Source organism: Ambystoma mexicanum, chromosome 6q (genome assembly GCF_040938575.1).
Source record: "Ambystoma mexicanum isolate Mex_15411 chromosome 6q, UKY_AmexF1_1, whole genome shotgun sequence".
Taxonomy (NCBI): Eukaryota; Metazoa; Chordata; class Amphibia; order Caudata; family Ambystomatidae; genus Ambystoma; species Ambystoma mexicanum.
This window is the reverse complement of record NC_090937.1, coordinates 1645970078-1645993559: the sequence shown is the minus strand read 5'-3', so window position 1 is coordinate 1645993559 and position 23482 is coordinate 1645970078. Positions and strand designations below refer to the sequence as shown.

Sequence of the window (23482 nt, the reverse complement as noted above, 5' to 3'; positions counted from 1 at the left end):
CTTATGGCTGCAGCAGACATCACCCCAGAAACTTTAATTATGAATCCTGAAAGGGCCAAAAAGAAAATCTTCTTCCAAGATTGGATCAACACTCGATCAGCATGTTTGCAATACAAGCATTTTAACAGCCAATGTTTTGGTGACAAGAAAATGGGGGTTGTGGAGCCCTATCTATCTAAAGCTCCTTCACCTCAAACACGTCTGGCCATTGTAAGATTGAGATTTAACCTGTGGCTCACGCGTGATGTCATGGCCCAACGTAGGCAAATTAGTGAGTCAGAGAATTTCTGTAGATTCTGCAATAATCCAGTAATAAAAGAAACTTTAGAACATCTTGTCACAGAATGTATAGCATTGGTTAATCTAAGAAACAAGTTTTATGAGAAGCACATGTCTTCAATTGCAAATGTGACGCCCAAACTTAGAAGGGTGTTTATCATTAGCACTTCTAACATGAGCCTAAGAATAGCTTCGGTGAATTTTCTTAATGTTCTTCACTTGAAAGAAAATGAAAATGATGTACTGACATGCTGAAAACAATTGTTGAATGAATTAACACTCCAACATTCTTGTAAATAATAGATTCAGAAACTCTTGGTTAACATACGGCAATCACAAGTTTATGTCAATGATTATGTTCCAGTGTGTCATCTAATTATATCGATTTTATTTTTGTAACTAAGCTTGGAATTTTATTTGTGTAAATAACTTAATTTTCTCTTCTTTCTGTAAAAAATGTAATGTTGAATGAAATGTGTTGTTTCTATTTTGTGAATTGAAAAAAGTTGATTGATTTCAGCTAAAATTCAATTAAAAAAAAGATGATTTCTTCACAATTGATATGGAATATCATAGATCTAGCTGTTTGCATTCAAATGGATTCCATTATTTCTATTTAACAGATCGACCCTCTGTGCAAACCTGTGTGTGTCTTGTCCCGAGAGGAGAAGGAAGCTCGAAGGAATTAATAATGTTAAATTGCAGGTTCCAGTTTCATAAAAGAACGTTATTAAATAAATGAAAATTGTGCGTGCCTGATTTGGGTGGGGTGGAACATTCCCCTGAACTAGATGCCGATTAAAGCATCCTACAACCTCTCCCCCAACCTTTCCCCCCACCTGACTTTTAGTTAGCTGAAGTAGTTATCCTAGTATAAACAAATCAGACAGTGGGTCCAAAAGGAAGATCAAAACCTCAGGAGGTCTTGAGTGCCCTAGTCCTGGGAAGAAAAGGGTAACACTGCTCCAACGGCACAAAGACGACTACAATGCAGGGTCAAGGGTCGGAGTCCACAATTCCAGAAGCAAACGCCACAGTGAAAATACATCCTCAGTGAGTAGAGGAAAAGAGTCCAAGAAAGTCTCAGGAAAATCCAGAAGCAGCTTCAAATCTCGACAAGTCTTTTGCACCATACAACATAAACCAGAGACGGGGCAGGGGGGTTAATCCAATAGAAGACCTTTAGTCAGTCCAAGGGAAGTAAGGGGGCATTCTGCTGGATTCCTAAAAGTTACCAGAGAGTAACGCCCACCGTAAAACAGCAATATCAACTAATTGGTGGGAGCCCGTAGGAGAAAAAAGAAAAAAGACCTTTCAACAGATTTGTGGCGAACTTACTTGGAGGATTGTTGGTGAGATGAGCTGTTTCCATGTATCCTAACCTTGCTGTCACAGCTGGGTCCTAACGTTTGTGGATGCATCCCTGTTTGTCTCTTTTTGTTCCCTCCAGCGTTGCATGCTGGAACTACATGTATGCAGCTTCTGATGCTCCCTTCAAGCCTTTCTGCACCTGTAGTCTTCACTGGACTGAAGGAGAGAGCCCAACTGCTGCCTTGCTGGAACTTGAGTAACTGCCTACTTCTCCAGCCCGGCTTTGCCTAGTCATGGTACAAGTGTACTTACATCACCTCCTGCATCTATTCTTCTGTGAGTGAACGCCCCTTCTGTCTGGCCGGTCCCAGTCTCCACTTAAGCTGCCTGTGACCTGCCTGCTGGGTCATCCTCGAAACGCCTTGGTGCTGTCACAGCTGTGGCAGACTCCTTCATTGTTGGTCATCTGCAGAAGTTTCTTCTCCATTTGAGTCCTGGTGACCTGGTCCTGCCACCTCCTGGATTTCTGTTATTTGTAGCCAGGGTCCAGCAAAGGTATCTGGGCGGCCCCACACAATACTACACTCCCTGTGCCATTTCCGTCACAGCCATGGCCTCGAGGAGTCATCTCAGGATACCCTGCTGGTGTTGTCCCCCAGGTTCCCGTAGCACTGGGTGCACAGGGCCTTCTATGCCCCCTGACTACGACTGTATTAAGTTTGTGAGCTTGAGCCTCACCCAGAAACCATCCTTCTCCATTCCTTGGGTGATGAAACAATGGTCTAGAGTTTCTCTGGCGGGGTGCTGTTGACTCCTCACCGTTGTGGTTGCGGCCTTTCTTGCACTAGTGGGCTGCAAGTATTATATACTTACCTTTTACCTCTACCTGCAAAATAACTATTTGGTTGTCCTATTAAACTCCATTGGCACATTTCTGGAACTCTAAAAACTCTCTAATGACAAATGTAAGTGTACGAATGTACTTTTCTGTTCCCACTGCTTTTCAAGGGGAGCAGGGTCTTTCCATGACCTGGTAACTGTATTTAGCGCATTTTTAAATATCATCTATGTTTGTTAGAGATTGATTGTAAAATCAATGCACCCAAGTCCTACTGAATTTTCTACAGGGGATAATTGGTATTTTACTCAACTGTACCCGTCTATTTCCACTGGCTGCGTTTCACTATATTCTTACTTACCTTATCGTACATATTTGAACAGTAGTTATTTAATGCACTACTTCTATTAAAGCATATATATATTTAGTATGTTATTCTGTGCTTGTCTGGAACTAATTGTACCTCAATACCAGCCGTAGAATGATGCTCGACGGCTCTGTTCTTTACTAGAGAGGGCGTTTAGGACCATCTACTTTGACCCCTGTGCACACATTGTTACATCGGTCTTCTGAACCCCTCACCAGTATGCTTGCTTAAATGCATTGCCAACTAAAATAATCACTCCTTGACTCACGGTTAAAACAGTAATACTCATGCATTATGTCTCGGGAGGATAGCTCAGGGGCAACATGCTTGCCTTGGAAGCAAGACGACATGGAGCTACACAGGTTCGATCCCCGGGTCCGCGCTTAGAAACCTCTGGGTATTAAGCACGTTATAAATAACCTATCATATCATTAATAAAAGGATTTAAGAGTAAAACCTCAATTTTTAAGATTTCCCAAGGCCGCTCTGTAGGACATACTGGGGTTTCTGGAGATCCCGTTGACCTGTATAGTGTCCATGGCTGCCTCACTTTCTTCTGTCCAAGAGTATGGAGGTTTACGGAACTCTGGGGTAAGGCTCCTGAGTGAATCAGTCTGGATTTTCCAGGAAGCCATAGCCAATAATGACATCACTCATGAAATCACTCACCAGGCTGAGCAGAGTAATTTCAGGAGAGCCTTTCAATTCAGCGAGTTTGGTAGTGCAAGAATGAAAAATATCTACTCAAAGAGTACATGGGTCTAGAACAGTGGTAGTCAAACCTATTTATTTTTGCCCCCCCCTTGAGTGGAATTATTGCGTCCTGCCCCTGCACTCCTGCACAAGCTACACCTGCTGATACTTTCTATTAAAGGCAGTCATCGTAAGCTCTTTTTTAAAGAGCCTTGCAGCACCTTGGACACCCTCTGGGCTCTACACAGGGGGAGGAGCGGTTCCACAGTTTAACGACCACTGGTCTAGAGGTATCCTCAAAGCTGGGTTGTTGCTTTTCTATCTGGCATACAGACCACTTTGATTGTGCTTCTAAGATGTCAAACCATTTGCCTCTAAAGCCCCAAACGCCCTCTAGTCACATAACTGGCCATTCTTTTACCGGATTCCCGAGCGTGGAAGGTTTAAAAAACACCTGAAAATACATTGGCTTTAAGCAGGACTTTCATTACATAGTACCTATCATAGAACCCACATAAGTGGCTCCTTTGATACACAACTTAATTGCAAAACAATCAGCGATTCCTGGAGCAGAAGAACATCACCAGCGAAACCAGATAGCGGACTCCTCAAACATTATCAATTTCTCACTAGCTTTAATGCAGGTGAACACACTTAATAACCAAAAGCATAAACACTGCATGTCTTAGAATGGCAACCAAACTTCCCAGTGCCACTTGCGCAGATATACCCTGCAGTGACGAAGCAACAGATTAGAGCACAACTCTAGCTCTGAAGTGTTACCTCTGCTACTGCCTAATCGACATACCATTCACATGCGTCCCATCCAGGCACCTCTTCCACATGATCCTTAGGCTGGACAGGCCTGCGACACCTTTTGCTGCTGCACTGGCACGCCTTAGCTGCAGCAACAAGAACATAGCTCAAAGATTGTAGCACATTTCCAGCCATCAAACACCAACTACAAACTCTTCCATCCAAAAGCCCAGACTCCAACTTGCAACACTCCTGGACAAATCTAGAACACAAGCCGCTGTACATTGATATTTCTTTCCACCAAGAGAAATCTGTCACCTCATGCAATATAGAAAGAGACACTAGGTACTCCTACCTGAATCCCTTTCTGGGAGGTGAGCACCAGAAGAACTCGATATGGCAAAGCACACCAGGATGCCTGAAAGATAAAGGAGATTGTGAACAGAGATTAGCAAGGTTGCAATCAAGGGGCACACGCAGCAGGATTCTAGGGCGTTTGGGGGCTGATCTTTATGGAGTTTCATTCGGCCATACCAGTTAATTGAGTAATTGCAAATGGCTTGATAACCCAAAAACTAGAAAGGTTTAATGGCACCTGCAAAACATACCCACTGAGTCACCAGAAAGAAGGCGCGGGAGGGGCACTGAGCAGGGATGCAGGACCTATCCAGCATGATCTTGGTAAGGAGAAGGGATGAGTCATCAACAGCTTCCCTGTGCCTTCCGTTAGCGCGCCAAAGAAGGACACGTGAAAGTCCTGTAAGGCCGTTGGGTCATACTCTAGAACTCAGAGAGAAGCCCGAGAGAAAGCAGTGCCAACCTTTACAGGTGGCAATTAAGCAATAAATCCAGATAAGCAGGGGCTTTACCAGGCCAGGTAATGCCCAGGCCAATGAGAAGCCCGAGCAAAGCAAGTCCTTTAACATTCACCCTGGCATTACCTGCCCCGGTACGCCGCAACCCAGAGGGGTTTCTTGCTATTAGCATCCCGGCTGGTTTACCGGAATGCTAATAATTACTTTGTTTAAGAAAGGCACGGTTGTTGTGTGATGTTGAAAATGCATTGGAGGGACAGGGCCTCCGTATCCTTGTCCTTTACTGCTTTTTATTGTGTGTTCTGTCGTGTTTTCCGTGCAGGAGTTCATGTGGGACTCCTGGCGGTGCAGCTCTCTTTTGGTATGGTGAACAGACCCGTGGGATACCCTTATGGCACCCATAGGTGGGGGTACAACCCTGGCCCCTAGTGTATGTTTTTGGGCACCTGTGGGTGGCCCGCAGAGCAGGGTAGGGGCTGGTGGCAGATCCATGCTGAATTTGACAGGTGCGCGGAGTATCCTCCATTTTGGGATACCCAGGCCCTGCCATTGGGATCAGTTGATTCCTGATGGAAAACAAGATGGCCCCGGTGGCTTCTTGCTTTCGATTACCCACAACCTTGTTTTCCCAAAGTCCTGGGAAGCCCTGACTCTGTCCCTTCCCCCTGACTGGCTGTTGGGTGGAAATGCCATTTATGGTGTTGTTGTGAAGGCCTGGCCAGACTAGCTGGAGCCTTCCCAGTGATGTATGTAGTGGGTACCTCCTGTGGGTGGGAACTGGGTGAATGGAGTGTGTGACGAATATGCATTCTGTGTTGTGGGTGTCTAGTATCTGGTGGTTGACATAATGACTGAGAGACCCCTGCCCGAAACCGGTATGAATGCAGCTTGGAGTGTTGAATGGCTCGGTACTTGTCCCAATACACATAACTTGTTCGAGTGTCTGGAGAGAAGTGAATGGCCTGAATACCTCGTGTGCCTGATTGGCTGCCTGCCTGCATGAATGCCGTAGTCGTGATTGGATGCTTGAGTCTGACCCAGCGGAATGAATGGGAGATCAACAGTACATCTGGGGACCTCTCACTGCTAGGAATCGTGTTCAGAAGCTGAAGTCCAATACGACGAGTAACTGGAGTAACTGAAGCTTGACCTTGAAGCCCTGCTGGACGAGAAGAATTGCTGTTGCTCTCCTTCACAATCTGAAAGTTGCTGTGCCTCCAAGGACTGACCCAGAGAGGACCTGGTAAGGCGCCCTCTTCCCGAGCTACGAGGGACCATCGTACACAGCTGATCTTTGCCAACGCTCCCTGGTAGAGAGACCTTCGACAGGCTGCCGACCCGATACGGGGACTGCTGAGGAACTCCAAGGAGAAGCACTCGGACTGTTGTCCGCCCCGGTCGACGACCGCCGTCGCCGACCGGAGCCGCCGTGCTCCTGTTTGCCTAAGAACTTCAATTGATCATCGGACGCTCTCGTCTGCATCATCACCCGCTTGTCTCCCGCTGGAGAAGGCCTGACCGTCGACGCGCCGAGGAGCATCCACCGGTGGGTTTCCCGCCACCTAAGGACCACAGAGACGCTGACGACTCTACGCCCTTGCTGGGCCACAGTTCTTCATCATCTCTTTGCGGTCCAGAACTATCGTCCCCGAGGTGCCCCGCATGCCTCTTCCTCGCAGGACGCCAATGCTCTGTCGTCGACGAGCACCACTAGGAACGAAGCTGTCACTTCCCTGCCATAGTTCTACCTGTTCACCGTCGGACGTTCGACGACCCGTGACTCCCGCCTTAAAGGGAGGGCACTCAAGAAGGATCGGTCGACGCATCGTCGGAGAACTCTACTCCACCAGGTACATTGGGGGGGTAAAACCTTAATAGGAAGAAGTAAGACAATTGAACATTATATGGACTGGGCTTGTGCTATATATCTTTATTTACAGGTTGCCCAGGTAGGGGGGATCTCCACTCAGAACTGTGCCTCGTGGTAGGGGTCAGTATTCTGCCTACTGTTTCAACCATCTTGCGTTCCGTCCTATCTCTATTGCTGGTTTCCTCGTTATTGATCTGTGTGACAATTTAACCGTTCAGTTGATGCACTTTAATGAGATTTGATAACACTAGTGGTACCACTTTAGAATTGTAGATATTTATCATTATTGACTTCCGAGTACAAAGTGCATTATTGTGATCGTGTACATACCTTTGAATATTAATTATATAAAGACTGTGTTTTCAGTAATACATTGTGTGGACATTCCTTTGTGGGGGTTCGGGGACTACACTTTACTTAAGAACCAGACCGCATCACCTCCTGAGAAGCTAGGCCTTGATTGCTCGTCCATTGCTACCTTATAGAGAATCTTGGCTGGGGTCTTCTGTGCCTCTCCTCTACCATATAGAGAGCAGTACAGACACCCCCTATCAGGCTTTACACTGGTGGCAGCAGTGGGATGCTTATTGTTTTAAGAATCAGTGTATAACCGTGCCACTTACAAAATATGTACACTTTATTAGATTAAGGTTTGGGTGTGTACAAAAGAACTGCATTACAAGCAATGGAGTCTAGGGGGCGTGGCCTGGAGCTCATGGCGAGTGGAAGCTGAGTCGCCGTGCTCCGGCAGAGACGCCGTATCTCGATCCTTTTGCCTGCCTGAAATTGCATCTGAGACAGAAAGAACCGGTTCCGAGGGAAGGAGAACCGGCCCCAGACACAATCTGTGGTTTTCTCCTGGGCTTGGACCTCCGGACCCACGGATTTTCCCCTGCAAAGGTCCCCCCCCCCCCCACTGCTGGCGGGACCCAAGATGGTGGCCATCTTTTGAAGCCAGCGCCGGAGGAAAACGCTAACCGCCTTCACAGCGAAGCCGACCCACAAGCTGCCGCCACGACCAAAAAATAAGGAGGAGCCTGCCCCTCTGCCCGGGTCAGAGCTGCTGTTGCTGCAGCGGCTGACCGGAAAGACAAGCCGGCGCTCCCGCCTGGGGAGACCGGGCCTGGGCCCTGGGCTGCGGCCTCCGTAGCGGCCGAGGAGCGAGAAACGGAGAGACACCGTGAGAGGATACGCTGGCCCCTTGGTCCGGGGAGCCCCGCCATCGACAGCAAAAGAAGGTGGAGGTGAGGAGAGCATTACCGCAAACCTGAGGAGGCTCCTGCACATCATGGCAGAGACCTATGATCGGGACGAGGACCTAGCGGTGCTATCGCTAGACGCCATAAAAGCCTTCGATTCCATCTACTGGGAGTGGCTGATAGAAGTACTGAGGGAATTCGGCTTTGGCGAGGGCTTTGTAAAATGGGTCGACGTACTGTATAATTCCCCGGCAGCGAGAGTTAAGACTGGAGGGACGGTGTTCAAAGCCTGGGCGATACAGCGGGGCACGAGGCAAGGATGCCCGCTGTCCCCGATGTTATACATACTGGGCCTGGAGCCAGTAGACACCTATTTCAGGAAACAACATTTTGACGCGGGCATTGAGCTGGGCAGTGACCATTCCATAATATCCATGTACGCGGACAACGTCCTCCTGTATTTAAATAACCCTCAGCTCAATGCACAAGTCGCGTTTGACATCCTAGACAACTATGCCCGATACTCTGGGATAATATTTAGCAAGCTAAAGTCGTGTGCGTTTCCACTGGCCAGACTCAGGGGTCTGGATAAGTCCGATCTACCAGACGTCGGGATACAATGGCAATAAGAGAAGTTTAAGTACCTAGGAGTCGATGTGTGTCATACCCCTGCACTCACGCATGAACACAACACTGAAAAAGCAGTTGGTGCACTCCGCAAATCCATGAACTTTTGGTCGAAGCTACCACTGGCAGTGATGGGCAGAGCGGCAATAGTCAAGATGATAGTTCTACCCCGTTTTTTATATCACTTAACGAACGTTTGCTTCTACATCAGACCTCCCTTCTTCAGAAAACTGGACTCTCTAATCAAAGACTTCATATGGGGGTCATCCAGACACAAGCTCTCTTTACCTACACTTACGCTCCCGTACAAGGAAGGAGGGATACAACTACCCGATCTGCAAAGGTACTATCTAGCAGCACAACTCAGCCACGTGACGAAATGGCTCTCCAATGACCCATCAGCTGATGTGGGGCTCCTGCAACACGCAACCTCCAAGCTATTCCCCAAAGAAATGCTTTGGAACCCGACAAAACAAACATCTGAAGTCCCCATGATTGTTACCCTGGGCAGGCAGATATGGGCCAGAACTGGCTTCCTTCGACAATTAAAACATCCCTACAACCCCAACACCCCCATTCTGGCGGATGTATGCAAATCTCAGGCGGACCTAGCGACAGCCAGGAAATGGGAGAGAGCCGGAATCTACACATGGGGAGACCTGTTTGAAGATGGCATGTTCAGAGAACTTGAATCGCTACAAGCTAATGAAGGCCTCTCGAACACCCAATTCTGGTGGTACCACCGCCTCAAGAGGATAGCTAAGGCACAATGGCCTGTCTGGCCAGAGGAACCCCCACCGGACCCCCTCCTCCAGGAAATGTACGACCTAGCAGATGGTTGGAAGCCGGTCTCCCGCTTATACATCAAACTGAACGACAGATCCAATCCAAAAAGCGCATCCCTGAGACAAAAATGGGAAACCGAATTGGGGAATCACACTATCTGACAGTGAATGGGAGCGAATATTACTATACCCCAAAGAGGTGTCGAGGAATATTAGATTCAAACAAGTTCAACTGAATGTGCTACACAGAACATACATGACCCCACTAAGAGTTGTACCTTTAACAAACAAGCATCTCCGAACTGCCCCTGGTGCGGAAATGATAACGCGGACATGATCCACATGTTCTGGACCTGCACCAAAACGGCAAAATTCTGGTCCATGGTAGAAAGCACCTGCACTAAAGCGGGACTCAGAAGATATGAATGGAACCCAAAGGAATGCTTACTAGGAGCCCATCCCAGACTGAGCAAATACAAACACCTGGTCAAACTAATGTACCTAGCCTGCATCCTCGCAAAAAGGTCCATAGCTATGGCATGGAAATCACCAGGGGGCCCGAGGCATGGACATTGGCTTAAGAACCTGGAAAAGTGGACAGAGGCAGAGACCAGAGCCTGGCAAGATGGAATCAACTCAAGCGATGATAACTCCAATGACACCCTAGAATCATGGAGGGCCCTGTTTTGCGACATCCAATATGCTTGGGATCACAAACCCCCCTGAGTTCTCACCCCTACCAGAGACTTGCCTGGGGTTTACCCCCAAGAATGGACAACCCGGAAACTCAACCCCGTGACCTTGGGTACACCGACCACCGGCCCCCCTCCCCCTCACCACAACTAAGAACAATACGTTCAGCTATGAAGACTGTGGTAGTTAATTGGTTGTTGTTTGTTTGTTATGTTACCGTTTGATGGTTATTATGTACTTATATAAATGCCAATAAAATACTTTTATTTAAAAAAAAAATACAAGCAATGGAGTCTATTGCGAATGGTAAATTGACTCGGATGAGCTTAGAGGTTCTCCAGAGTGCTTGTGAAGCCAGGGAGTTAGACTTTGTGGATAAGTCTAGGGCTGAGCTGATAGCTGCCCTGGTGGACTACCAGACCGATGGTGAAACTCTTGATGAGGGGGGAACGCAACCAATGAGGACTCTGCCCCTGGGGTTTCTACTGAATCTGTTTCTGGGAATGCCGCCATTCCTGCTGCCTCTGTTCCGAACCCCAGCAATTCCTTGGAACTTGAGTTATTAAGGATGAAATTGGCCTTTGAATATTGCAAGTTGGAAATAGATGCTAAATTTAAGAAGGAGGAGCTGGCGCAACAAGTTGAACTCAAGAATAGGGATCTTGAACTCAAAGACAAGGACACTGAATGCCAGAGAATCCAGCTAGAGAAATCTTGAGTGGAGACAGCAAAACCCAGTGAGAGTGTCAGGTCCCCAGCAACTAAATTTATAAAGAATTTGGTTGGTGTGTTTTCAGAGGGTTCGGATATTCTCCAATGGATTGAAGCATTTGAAATGGCTTGTGGAATTCATGTTGTTGACAAAAGAGATTGGGCTAAGTGTTTGCTAAGCAGAGTGCCTCAAACTGGATATGACTTTATTCTGAAGCTGAGTGTGGAAGAAAGGGGTCAGTATGAGTGTATGAAATCTGCTTTGATAGCCAAGTTTGGCAAGACGCCTACCCAATACCTTAAAAGGTTCAGGGATTTAGAGAGAATGTGTCTTGGGTTGACTGGGCGAGTGCTGCGCACATGAATATGATGGGGTGGATTGATGGTTACAAGGTGAAAACTTTCGTTGAATTGTCCCACCTATTGTTTTTTGAGCATTTTTCTGAAGCCTGTTCACCGGAGCTGCGTCAGTATGTTGCTGACCAGAACATTTGGGATCCCTTTAAGCTGGCTAGGTTGGCTGACAAGGGGGTCTCCCACCGGGTGTCCCCTAAGGACTCCAGTGGGAAGGACAAGGACAAAGAAAAAGGGGCCTCTCAGAAAGCTGAGTCGTCCCAAAAGCAGTCACAGTCGAATAAACCTAAACCCTCCTCTCCTAAGACCCAAAAGTCTAGTGGGGATACGTCATCTGTGGGTGGGAATAAGAATAGTGCTCCACCTGCTGAAAAGCAGGCTCCCGGTGGTTCCAGTACCGTACCCCGCACTCCCGGCACTTGTTGGGACTGTGGGGCTCTGGATCACAAAAGGGGTGACTCCAAGTGTAAAGGTAAGGCACTCGGAATACAGGCTGTCAGCCTGACCTACCCTAACCCCATGTCTAAGGTGGAGACCACTGTCCTCCCCTCCTCTACAGGGATCACCTTTGGTGCTCCCGTAGAGATTTCCTTAGTGTACCTTGGGGCCTGGGACCAGTACGCGGAAGTACTGGCGACTATCCCACAGAACACCCGTAGATTTTTGAGAAGTGTCCTCCTGAATGGCCAGCCTTCTACTGGTTTGAGAGACACTGGGGCAAGCATGACAGTGGTGGACAGGACCCTGCTCAAGCCAGAGGACTTTGTAGATGCTCCTCTGAGAACCACCAAGTTAGCTGGTGGGCCTCCCAAATTATCGCCTGTCGCCCGAGTCACACTCGTAATTGGAGACAAGACAGCAAAGCGTCCTGTCCTGGTTCAGGACAATGTCCCTGCTAACATTCTGTTAGGCAGCGATCTAGTCGAGTTGGGATTGATCGCGGATGGTCTTCCCATGACTGCTGCTGCGGTCACTAGATCACACGTGACACCGGGTCTGGCTGTGAGTCAGGTACCCAAGCCGAAGGCGCGGCCTAAGGCACGACGAAGGAAGAGTAAGAAGGCCACCTCTGTGGAGGGAGCTCCTTCTCTTCCTGCTGTTCCTACAGCACCCATTGGGATCCATGCTCCGGACGGGCTGGGGCCAGTGGTAAACCCTGTCTCAACTCCTGTGGTAGAAGAGCCAGAAGACTTTCCTGTGGGAGAGGTTCTCAACCCGGAGGATCATCCCGATCTTCAATGCTTGTTAGCTGAAGGGGGACCCTCCCGGGCAGACTTCTGTAAAGGACAGAGAGAGTGTCCCTCTCTCGAGGGTCTGAGGAAACAGGCCCTGTCCCAGGCACAAGGAGAAGTGCCTAGGACTTTCCGGATTTATCGGGAGAGTGAGCTCCTTGTTAGTGAGCCCACTAAGCCTGAACCTGGTGCCCTCAAGAGGTTGATGGTACCCCAGGTTTGCAGGCCCTTCCTACTGCAGTTGCAGCATGAGGTGCCCTTGGCTGGTCATCTTGATACCAAGAAGACTAAGCAGAGGCTCTCTGCCCATTTCTACTGGCCTCGGATGGGAGTAATTGTGGAGTCCCACTGCAGGACCTGCCCAACTTGTCAGTTGTCTGGCAAGACTGGAGGCAGTGTCATTGCCCCACTGCAACCCTTGCCAGTGGTTGGCACACTGTTTGAGACGGTGGGCATCGACATCGTCGGTCCCCTTGACCCTCCCACGGCAGGTGGACATCGGTTCATCCTGGTTTTGGTAGATCATGCTACCAGGTACCCTGAGGCTATACCCTTCGGACTGTTACGGCCAAGGTGGTTGCCCGGGCTCTCCTGGGCATTTTCACCCGTGTTGGATTCCCCAAGGAGGTTGTCTGTGACCGAGGATCCAACTTCATGTCTAGTTACATGAAAACCATGTGGAAAGAGTGCGGGGTAACCTACAAGTTCTCCACTTCTTACCACCCCCAGACCAATGGTCTGGTTGACAGATTTAATAAAACTCTCAAGGGCATGCTAGGTGCTTTGGAAGAGCCCCTAAGGAGGAAATGGGATCTCCTCCTGCCATGCCTGCTGTTTGCTTACAGAGAGGTACATCAAGAAGGCGTTGGTTGCAGCCCCTTTGAGATACTCTTTGGACATCCCATGAGGGGGCCCCTCGCCTTGATCAGAGAAGGTTTGGAAGCCACCCCTCCCGGTCCCGCCAAGCAAGTGGGGGACTATGTGTTAGGCCTCAGGCGGAGGATGACACAGATATGGGTCAAGCAACGGCAAATCTCAAGGCCAGCTAAGAATTGAACAAATACTGGCATGACCTTAAAGCATCACAAGTGGATTGGACTCCAGGACAGGAGGTCCTCGTGATGGAGCCTACCAAGCCTCGGGCATTGGCAGATAAATGGACTGGACCCTTCCGGATAATCTCCAAGATGGGCGAGGTCAACTATCTGGTTGACATGGGATTCCCAGGGGTAGCCCCTCAGGTACTCCATGTCAATAGGCTCAAGCCTTTCTACCGGCGAGCAGAAGTCTCATGTCTCTTGCTAGCTTCAGAGCAAGAAGAGGATGAGAGTGAGCCCCTTCCTGATTTGCTGCATAGCAGCCCTCAGGATGGCTCAGTGGAGGGAGTGCAGCTCTCTCCAGATTTGACAACCGAGCAGCAGAGGGCCTGCAGGACTTTGCTCCAACAGTATGCCTCTGTTTTCTCTGACGCCAGGCCTTACACCGTGGTGTAAGCACGTGATTGACACTGGTGACAGCGTGCCTGTCAAGAGCAGGAGCTACCGAATGTCAGATACGGTTAAGAACCACATCCAGGCTGAGGTTGCCAAGATGTTGAATCTGGGTGTTATTGAACCCTCAACCAGTCCCTGGTCCAGTCCCGTGGTCCTTGTCCCCAAGGCAAGTTCCCAGGCAGGTACCAAGGATTGGAGGTTCTGTGTGGACTACCGAGGAGTCAATGCCGTCACAAGCCAGGCCTATAAGGTTCCCAATCCTTAAGAGGAAATAAAGATCAACGTGGTAACTGAAAAAAATGAAATAAAACAAAAAGAAGGCACAGCCAGGCACCAAGCCAATCCTGTGAGTAATCAACTTCCCAGACATGTCAGAGGCTAAAGAGCCCTACAGTCAGCTGAGGATCAACCAAGAAGAAAGACTACACGTTCAAGCATGGGAATCAGGCTAGTCAGGCGGGAAGAACAGTGACACTGGGAGCCTTCTCGCCAGAGTGTCAGCTTACAAGGAAAATAAAGTTCTGGGTGTGCTTTGTTTTGTGAACTGGAGCCTGTTGTGTCTGCAAGGGCAGCGGCCAGTGTTTGTTGAGTTGTTTGGTGTCAGAGGTTATTGGTTTTGTAGCTTGTTTAGAGAGTGATGTGTAGTTTGAGTGTTTTGGTGGGTTGTTTCACTAGCCCTCTGGGTGTGTGTGGTAGGTGAGAGGTGTGTGGAAGAGAGACAAGGAAGATGGTTAGTGTGTTTTGCGGGGTCTCTGGGTACTGTGTAGCTTTGCTATTGTTTCTTTCTGTGGGTATCTATCCTGTGTTGTCTTTGCTCCGGGCTTACACTTTGTAGAAGCGGACATTATTAGAGGTTGGGGTGGTTCTCTCATGGTGGTGGTTGTTGTATAGTTGGTATCGGTTTATCTTGGCGAGTTAAATAGCCATGTTTTTAGTAGTTTCCTGAAAGTTAGGAGGTCTTCCGTCATTCTTATTTCCTTCGGGATCGAGTTCCATAGTTTAGCTATCATATGGGGGAAGGCGGTTCCTCCGAATGTTCTTTTCTCGTAGTGTCTTGTTTCTGTTTGAAGGTCGGTGCCAGATCTTAAATCTCTTCTCTGTTGGCATCGAGTGATTTCTGCTTGGAGGAATTCAGCTCCTTGTCCATGTGGTGATTTATGGGCAATGCAAAGGGCTTTGAAGTGGATGCATTCCTTTACTGGTAGCCAGTATAGATTTCTCAGGGCCGGTGTGATGTGCTCTCATCTATTTAGTCTACATTTTGGATGGGTTGTATTTTTTTGGTGAGGTGTACAAGAATTCCGAGGTAGAAACTATTTGCGTAGTCTATTCTTGATAATACCAAGGGAATTATCATAAGGGTTCCGTATGGGAAATTAAGGCAAGGCAGGCTCCGTCTTATTAAACGTAGGTGGTAGAAACTTTTATTTGCTATTGTGTTGACTTGATGTTCCCCACGCAAGACCATTGTCCATGAGGATTCCCAGATTCTTCCTCACTGCTGACGTCTCCGGTTAGGTACCCGTGCTTGGGGACCAGGTGAGGGATAACCGTATTAGATAATCAAGGGAGAATAGATTGGAGTAACATAAAAACAACACTTTAAAATGGGAGGAAAGTGTTAAGTAGCTAACCAATTGGAGAATGGCAGAGTGCACATTTACCTGGAACAAAAAACAGGAATGCACAGATTATCATAGAGAAGGAAGGGAAGGGGGTGGGAAAAAGGGATGATCGTGGAAGAGATTGTTAAACAGGGTGAAGAGGAACAAGTGGTAAAGATCTTTGGGAGAGGAGACAGCACTGGACGAGCAAGGGAGGGAATGCTTAATGGAGGAGGTTAGTCTGGTGGAGAGGGGGGTTTTCAGAGTTAGGAAGGTGAGGCTTTATGGAGGACTTGAAGTTGTAGCCAGATGGGGAGCTGTTCTATGTTGCAGGGCAGGGAATGCTCTTAAAGAGAAGTTATATTAACTAGTGTTTTATGGCTCATGCCAGCTTTTGGATGAAGGCCCCCCAGCAGGCTTCTTACTCTGACCCCTCCCTCAAGCCTTAAGTCTCCTGTAGAAAGGCCTGCTTGGCACCTTCATTTCTATGTGGTCCATGTGATTTGGCCAACTCTTGCTTTCTCTCCCTGCTTATCCTGCTCTTGTCACTGCCACAAAACCAAATCTGAACACCCTCCGAACTCCCACATGCTTCTGCTGTTTATATTTTGGCTTTGGCAAGAATTGTACAAATGATTGTTGGCATTGGTGGGCCCATTTCCTCAACAGCCTAGGGTGGCGTTATATTTATTTATTTGTATCTATTACTTATGCGCCGCAGCCCGCAGGCATCAGGATAGACAGGGGCTATTGCTTCCATCTCCTCTCAACGGATATTGAGGCGTTGAGCTCTCTTAAGAATCCAATTCCACCCAGCCGGACCTCCAAACCCCAATATCTCAAATCAGGGGTCCGCCATCTTGAAGTCGGGCACAAGTTGCATAGTGGCCAGGCGGTTTTGAATTGCTTGTCCGCTCCTGTCATTTTGCAGGCGCTCGATCTGGTCCAGTGCGTGCCATTAAAGAACCCTGCTCCACGAGAGGGATCATGGAGTGAGCCTCGAGAGCTGGCAGCTGACTTGCCTATGTCATTTTGTAAAATCCTTTCCGAGGCACCATTTTCTCTGGGTTTCATCCCAGTAGCACTTCCCCACTCTAAGTCTAATACTAAAAGGTATATTACCTCACCTTGTATTCAATGCATTTGTTGATGGCTCATATTGATAGCATGTGACACGTGTGGAGAAGAGCCTGAGAGTTAACTGGGGGGAATCTGGGCATTCACTTCCAGTGGTGGTATCATGTAGCTGGTAGCTTCCCCAGGCTCCCAGGAGCCACCTCCCTTTGTATGCCCCCTTCTCCCTAAGAGGAGACTCCATCACAGTTATTACTTGGTCTTTGCACCAGTGGTTCTTATAGGGGTTCTGATGGATATCTGTTTCCCGGAGGATTGTTCTGCCCGGTGCTTTATTCTCCCGCTTACTGTTGTGTCTATTCCAGAGGTGGTGCACGATCATAGGGAAAGGGCTCACACCGGTTTCACACTTGGAAGGAGACGGGGACTGCCAGATTCATCAAACCAGACACCTCAAAGGTTCTCTTTACTCTGCAACAAATGGAATTGAATCAAATGGAATTGAATCACACACTCAGTACCCCTCCCCCCGGCCCCTCAACCCCGGCTCACCTGGGTGATCATGGATGAGCTGACAGCCACACTGCCCTCCTTGGACTGCAGTTGGCGGTGAGACAGGTTGAGGCCATCCCCAGAGGCACTGACCATATTCACAGTGTTGCCATGGACGACGGTGAAATAGGTGAGGTTCTTATCCAGGATGGGCAGCACGCTCAGGTTGTTGTAGAGCGCAGAGGCGCTGCTTTTGATCTGAATGCTCTTCTCCTTACGGTACATGTTGGCGAAAAGCTGCAAAAGAAGACAAAAACAAGCATCAGTTTTTATTTAGCGCGTCCGAAACCGTGTTATTTGGACATCATGTAATAATCCTCAAATGAAATTCTGTAATCAGAAACTTGCAATAACTGTTTATTTTATTTGAATCGCGCCCTCTATAGCTATCAGTGAGATAGAACAATTTGATCCCAGGATAGGTTTGGTCTGTGATTTATCAATTATAAATAATAATCCCAGAACTGCAGAGTTTGGAGGAACCCCTTGCTGTGCATGAGAGCTATAATTGTACCCCGATTCTGAATCTTTATGCCCGCTGTGGTAGACATGGTTGCACTATGTCCTCGGACTCCTAGGATCCTCGTAAAAAACCACCTGCTGGATATCACTGTCCTATGTACTATGACTCACTGGAATATCACGGTCTACCCCCTGCCAGTGATGGGACCCATCGTTGTATGTACTCAGAACCCTGGATCATTGTGCCCATCACCCTGCTTGGAGCAGTACCCATCACTGTACTATGTACCCACATAGATTGGCTCATAGGACTGAACACACTCCTGCGAATAGGAGCCACTGCTGCACTTACTCAGACCCCTTCAACACTGTGCTCAACCCCATTTTCTGGTCCCGGAACAATAATTACTTCTTAAAAGATAGATTTAAAACAATCAGAAGGCTTAAATGGAAAATGTAGATGACAGCTAAAAATCCCAAATGTAAAAATACAATGCATAATAAATTGATTTTAAAATAAACAGCCAGTGAGGAAAGGATAACCAGGCAGCCAAGAGCACTACTGTTGGAGAAGAGTGATGGGTGCAAGGGGACAGGGTGTGAGAGGTTAGCACCACCTGCCAGGTTAGCCCCATCTTAGTTTAGCAATAAATACATCACCAATATTGGCAAAACAAATCTTTATTTGACAAAATGGTGAAATACATGAATTTACCAACACAAGGATCAGGGATTCCCCTGGTCCAATGCTTGCAGGAAATATGTACTTAACCTATCATAATATTAAACCTCTATTAATGCATTCCTTGATGTCTCAAAAAATATTCTCTGCATAGTACAAAGAATCAACTAAGTCCATATTTATGTCATCCTTAGTATGCAGCACAGACGCCTGATCCTTGTGCTGGTAAAGTTTCAGTCCTTGTGCTACGGATTTACTTACCTGCTTGCTCCAGACATCCTGATTTACCATCTGTATGAAATGGATCTGATATAACCTTTTTATTGTGGTGTCATACTTTCTTCGAAAAACAAGACTGTCCCTTTAAATATAAGACTTTCCACATCAATCCCAGGTATAACTGAGCTGATTCCGTTTCCACCATTGTCAGAGCCATTTCTGTGACCTCACTCCTAGTCCTCGCAGAGCCGCCTTCGTCAACTAAATCCATCATGTGACAGCTTTCCTGGTACTCACATGGATGTATCCTTTGTTTCCCATAGAGGTCATACCTCCTCCAATGGCATCCCTCCAGGCCCCCGCTGTACTGGCTCGCCCTTCTCTCAGAGATGTCATATGCCCTCATAGGATATCCCTTTAGTGCTTGCAGAAGGTGGTGCTTGCTGGGCTGGTTCACTCTACCCCCACGGATGTGTCTGCCACACACACACACACACACTCCTCACACTATAGGTGCTCAGGGTGCTGGCTCCCAGCCAGATCCCCAACAGATAGTATAGTCCCTTACGTGGCATCAATACAGGTGCGTGCAAGAGCCGGCACCAGCTGATCCCACAGAGGTTACAAAATCACTCAATTTTCTTCCCCTTACACATTTCACAGCCTCTATGTCATGTGACTTTGCTGTGGGTTCCTGCAGTACCAGCACCCTCTCCCAAGCAGGACATTCCCCCTCCTATGGCATCACTGCAGGGGCTTGCAGTGTTGACTCTTTGGTCTATCACAGGCATTATAATCCCTCATATGTTCCACAGATGCCATAGTCTTTCATCCCCCTAATCTCGTCTATTTCATACCCTGGTCTGTCACTACAGCGCTTGTGCCGTCTTACTCTTGTCTTGTTGATCCACGTCATTCCCATGGAACATCACTCCAGGTATCACCAGTATCTCCTCCAACTGATCACGGATATCTACCCCTGATGTCATTCACTGCATGCAACATTACTGCAGGTGCTTGCAATGCCAACTGATCACTGATGTCTACCCCTCAGGACACATCAATTTTGGACAAGGTTGTATCTTCTCAATTTCAAGTATTCGTAGATAAAGAGGGGCTGTTGGATGAACTCCAGTCTGGTTTTCAACCCAAACATGGGACGGAGACAGCGCTGCTGGCAGTACATGATGATCTCCTGGAGGCCGTGGATGCTGGCGGAGTCAATGGTGTTGTTGATGTTGGATCTATCCGCGGCTTTCGACACAGTGGATCATCAGATTATGTTGGAGTGTCTTGAAGGAGTGGGAAAGGCTTCATAACAAGTGTTGGTGTAGTTCAGATCCTTCCTGACAGTGTCCAGCGGGTGCTATTTGGGGGCTTCACCTCGTAGGCGGTTGTCCTTGGCTGTGGTGTCCATCAGGGATCATCATTATCCCCGTTGATATTTAACTTGTACATGCGTCAGTCTTAAATATAGCGAGGAGGCATGGGTTGAGTTTTCACTCATATGCCGATGATACGCAAATCTATATTGAGACGAAGAACATTGAGGACGCTATTATGAGAATCAATCAGTGCATGGTAGATATTGACAAGTGGATGGCGAGTAACCAGCTTTAACTGAATGCAGCAAAGACTGAGGTCATCCTTTTTGGCCCCAAAGGGAGATTCACAGACAAGAAGCTATTATTCTCCCCTCATATTCTTGTGAGAAACTCCAATTTGCCAAAAAAAATGTAAAACGTGGTTTGTGTCTGGCAGGAGAACCTTGGTAGCGAAGCCCAGATGGGTGCTAAGGTGAAGTCAGTTTATTACTCCTTACTGATGCTCAGGAAGGTTCTTCCCTTTTTGCCCTTAGAAGAGAATGCAGTGGTTGTGATGGCGATGTCGAATACTCACCTGGACAATTGCAACAGTCTGGTGGCAGGTATCCCAGCCAAGCAGATGTCTAGACTCCAGAGGGCCCAGAATGAAGCGATTAGATTAGTAGGACAGTTTGGAAAAAGGGACCATCTACCTCTCCTCGCAGATCCTTGCACTGGCTGGTGGTCGAAGATTGAATCAAGTTTAAAGTAGCTTGCTTGATGTACAAATGCCTCAGTGGCCTGGTCCCTGATTACCTCAGTGCGAAGGTCTGCTGTTATCATCCAGCCAGAGAACTGCGCTCAGGAGACAAACTGTTGCTGGCTCTTCCACGTTCCAAACGTGTCTCCAGAAAGAATAGGAGAGTCAGAGTCTTTGGACCCAAGCTCTGGAACCATAGCTCACTGGAGATCAGAGCCTGTCAGTCACTGGGTCAGTTCAGAAAGGTATTAAAAACCCACTTGTTCAAGTAGGCCGTTCAACTCAGAGACATGATGGCATCTGTCTGTGGCACCTTGAGGAGTTTTATCATCAGCACCTGGATACAGTTAAGTCGGTCTTGGAGCAAGTCAAACATCACTGCTGGTGACTGCAGGGTCTTCTCCCACTGATGTAATTCGCTTCCTGTGACATCCCTACAGTTGCCACCAGTATCTGCACCAACTGCTCACTACCGCTCATGTGAAAAAACCTCTGGTGACTGCCGCGTCTTTTCATTCCCCCTGGGGTTGTGAACTGTGAAACTAACACCAAGAAAGGCCAAGGCAAGGGAGTCGGTCCCCATGGCGTTGTGAACTGCAAATGTAAAAACCATGAAAGTGAGAAAAGAAAGCAAAGGAAGGCCATGGGAAGGGAGTAATTCCCTAGGCATTGTGAAACCATGAAACCAAGTGAAAAGATAGTCCAGCGGAAGGGAGTAATTCCCCCTGGCATTGTGTGGGGGAAAAACACAGAGCCAGACATGAGGCGAAGGGAGTCATTCTCCTGGTAATTGAGTTTACAAGAAGGATCTAACCAGTGATCCAGGGGGAAGGGAGTCATTCCCCAGGGTGTTGTGAACTGTGCAAACGATTAAAAGGAAAAGCCAGGGGAAGGCAGTCGATAACACTGGTGCTGGAAAACCAAGGTACAAGATACCTGGAGAAGAGAAGCCTTCTCCAGGAACCCAATAGTGAAGAAGCACCGATGAGCAACAAGTAATGCTGATGTTTGAAATGGAACTTTACCATTTTAGTTTGAGTTGAGAGCTTTTACTGTTTTTTGGCATGACATCCTGGAACTTTGTTTTGTGCCTTGGAAAGGGATTGAGATCTGTGGAAGTGAGACATTCCCTTGGGTAAAGTTCCCACCTAAGAACTGGAACTGTGATCTGCTGTCCAGAAAAAGGGGGACATTCTTCTGGACCAAGAAGATACACCACCTCTTTAGTTTGGTTAGAAGGGTAAGGCACAGAAGTAGGCTTTTCAGCACAGGACGGTGGACTATTGCTTTACACAGACGTCCTGGCCCAAACCCTTTTATATATTAGTTGAGGCTGAGAAACCCCCTCTTAGAGTTAGGAAAAGGTAGGTTTTCTCTTTATTTTCGTTGTTAATACAAGTTTAGATCAACAACTATGCCACCTGTGTGTTAGTCTCTTCATTCTGCACCCTTACAATTCATACAAGAGCGCATAACATATTCGCACTAACTTACTAGTGATAGCTGCCGTCTGCCCTGAACTTTAATAGTCCTGTGTTGTAAAGAGGGCCTTATTGTTGCTGTCCGTGTCAATACACAACCTCCCTTTCTGGGAACAGTACCTTATGCCCAAAGGAATAGAATGATCATGGCATCAGGCCATGTGTCGCCTCAATCTCTGCTCTGCAGTGGGAGACTGCATTGGGTTCTCCTTCAGTCTTTGGAAGGGAAGTTTGCATGTGGCTGCACACTAATCTCTTAAATGGCAGCATTTATTTAAATAGTTTCCTACATAGCAGCGTTATTGAGATACTTTCATCCGTGGAGTGATTGTACTCACAGCCTGTGCTCGGCCCCCTACTAGGCAGCACCTACCTGGGCGGGAACACAGCCAGGCATGGTGCTTTATCATGCGCTCCCCAGCCGCATCCTTTTTACTAGCGGTCTGCTTTCCTGCTGTCCTAAATGCCCGAAGATCCCAGAGTCCAACTTGTCGGCTTGGGCTGCCCTGCATACGGGACAGTGGTCGGCAGGATTTTTGGATCGTCAGAGCCTGCAGGGCCTTAAAGTGGGCTGACTTTCCCCCACAGGCTGCCATCTCTGCCCATGATCATCTTCTTGGCCCAACCTGTCTGGCTTTGGGGTAGACTGGCATCCCTCCAAGCTGCCTCCTCTCCTCTGGGCTGCACTGCTCATGCAGCCTGGGATGGGATGGTCTTCTGGGCCAACCCAATTTGGCCCTGGGGCATGCTTAATTGCCTCCAGGCCTTTTGGCTCCAAGCCACCCCATACACACTGACGGGATTTCTCATTCAGATGGCATGCTTGAGGTCGAGGCATCCCGGGGAGCCACAATTCAGTTTTCCTGCTCTCTCGCCTTCTTCTGCTGTGATCCCCCCCCCCAGGTCTTTTTTGTTGCTTCTCTTCGCTTGGCAGTCACTGTCCCCGAGGAGGAAGCCTGCCCATTGTCCTCTGCACCTGAAGATTCCACATGTCCTCCACCTGGTACAAGCCCAACAACAGCGATGTGGCACATTATGGATCACCAATACAAAGACACTGAACAAACTTCAATAGTGAAACCCAGGATGTCTGTATTTCTTATTTCCATACAGGATATATATAAAAAGTGAAACAAAACTCTGGTTAAAGGACTCTTGAGGTGGTTAAGTTCAGTGCAACAAAACCCTTGAAATTCAGTGAAAAAACCTAGTTGAAGTGACGTTAAGGTGCCGATTTAATGCCACAAATCTCCTGAAATTCAGCAGGTGCTGGAATCTACGCCACCTTTACTATGACACCCGCATTGCGCAGACCATAAGC

At 47.9% G+C, this 23482-nt stretch overlaps 1 protein-coding gene across 5 annotated transcripts in view; it reads right to left on the bottom strand.

Annotated features, from left to right (window-relative positions):
- Nucleotides 1-23482, bottom strand: part of WDR54 (WD repeat domain 54) — a 266084-nt gene that overhangs the window by 131562 nt on the left and 111040 nt on the right. For 3 of the 5 annotated variants that reach the window (XM_069632450.1, XM_069632452.1, XM_069632453.1), the window contains exons 2-3: nucleotides 17254-17490; nucleotides 4597-4662 (exon numbers count right to left, since the gene is read on the bottom strand). In XM_069632450.1, coding sequence (XP_069488551.1) covers nucleotides 4597-4662; nucleotides 17254-17490 — 303 coding nt within the window. The remainder of the gene's footprint in view (nucleotides 1-4596; nucleotides 4663-17253; nucleotides 17491-23482) is intronic. The other 2 variants (XM_069632451.1, XM_069632454.1) reach the window with 1 other exon arrangement.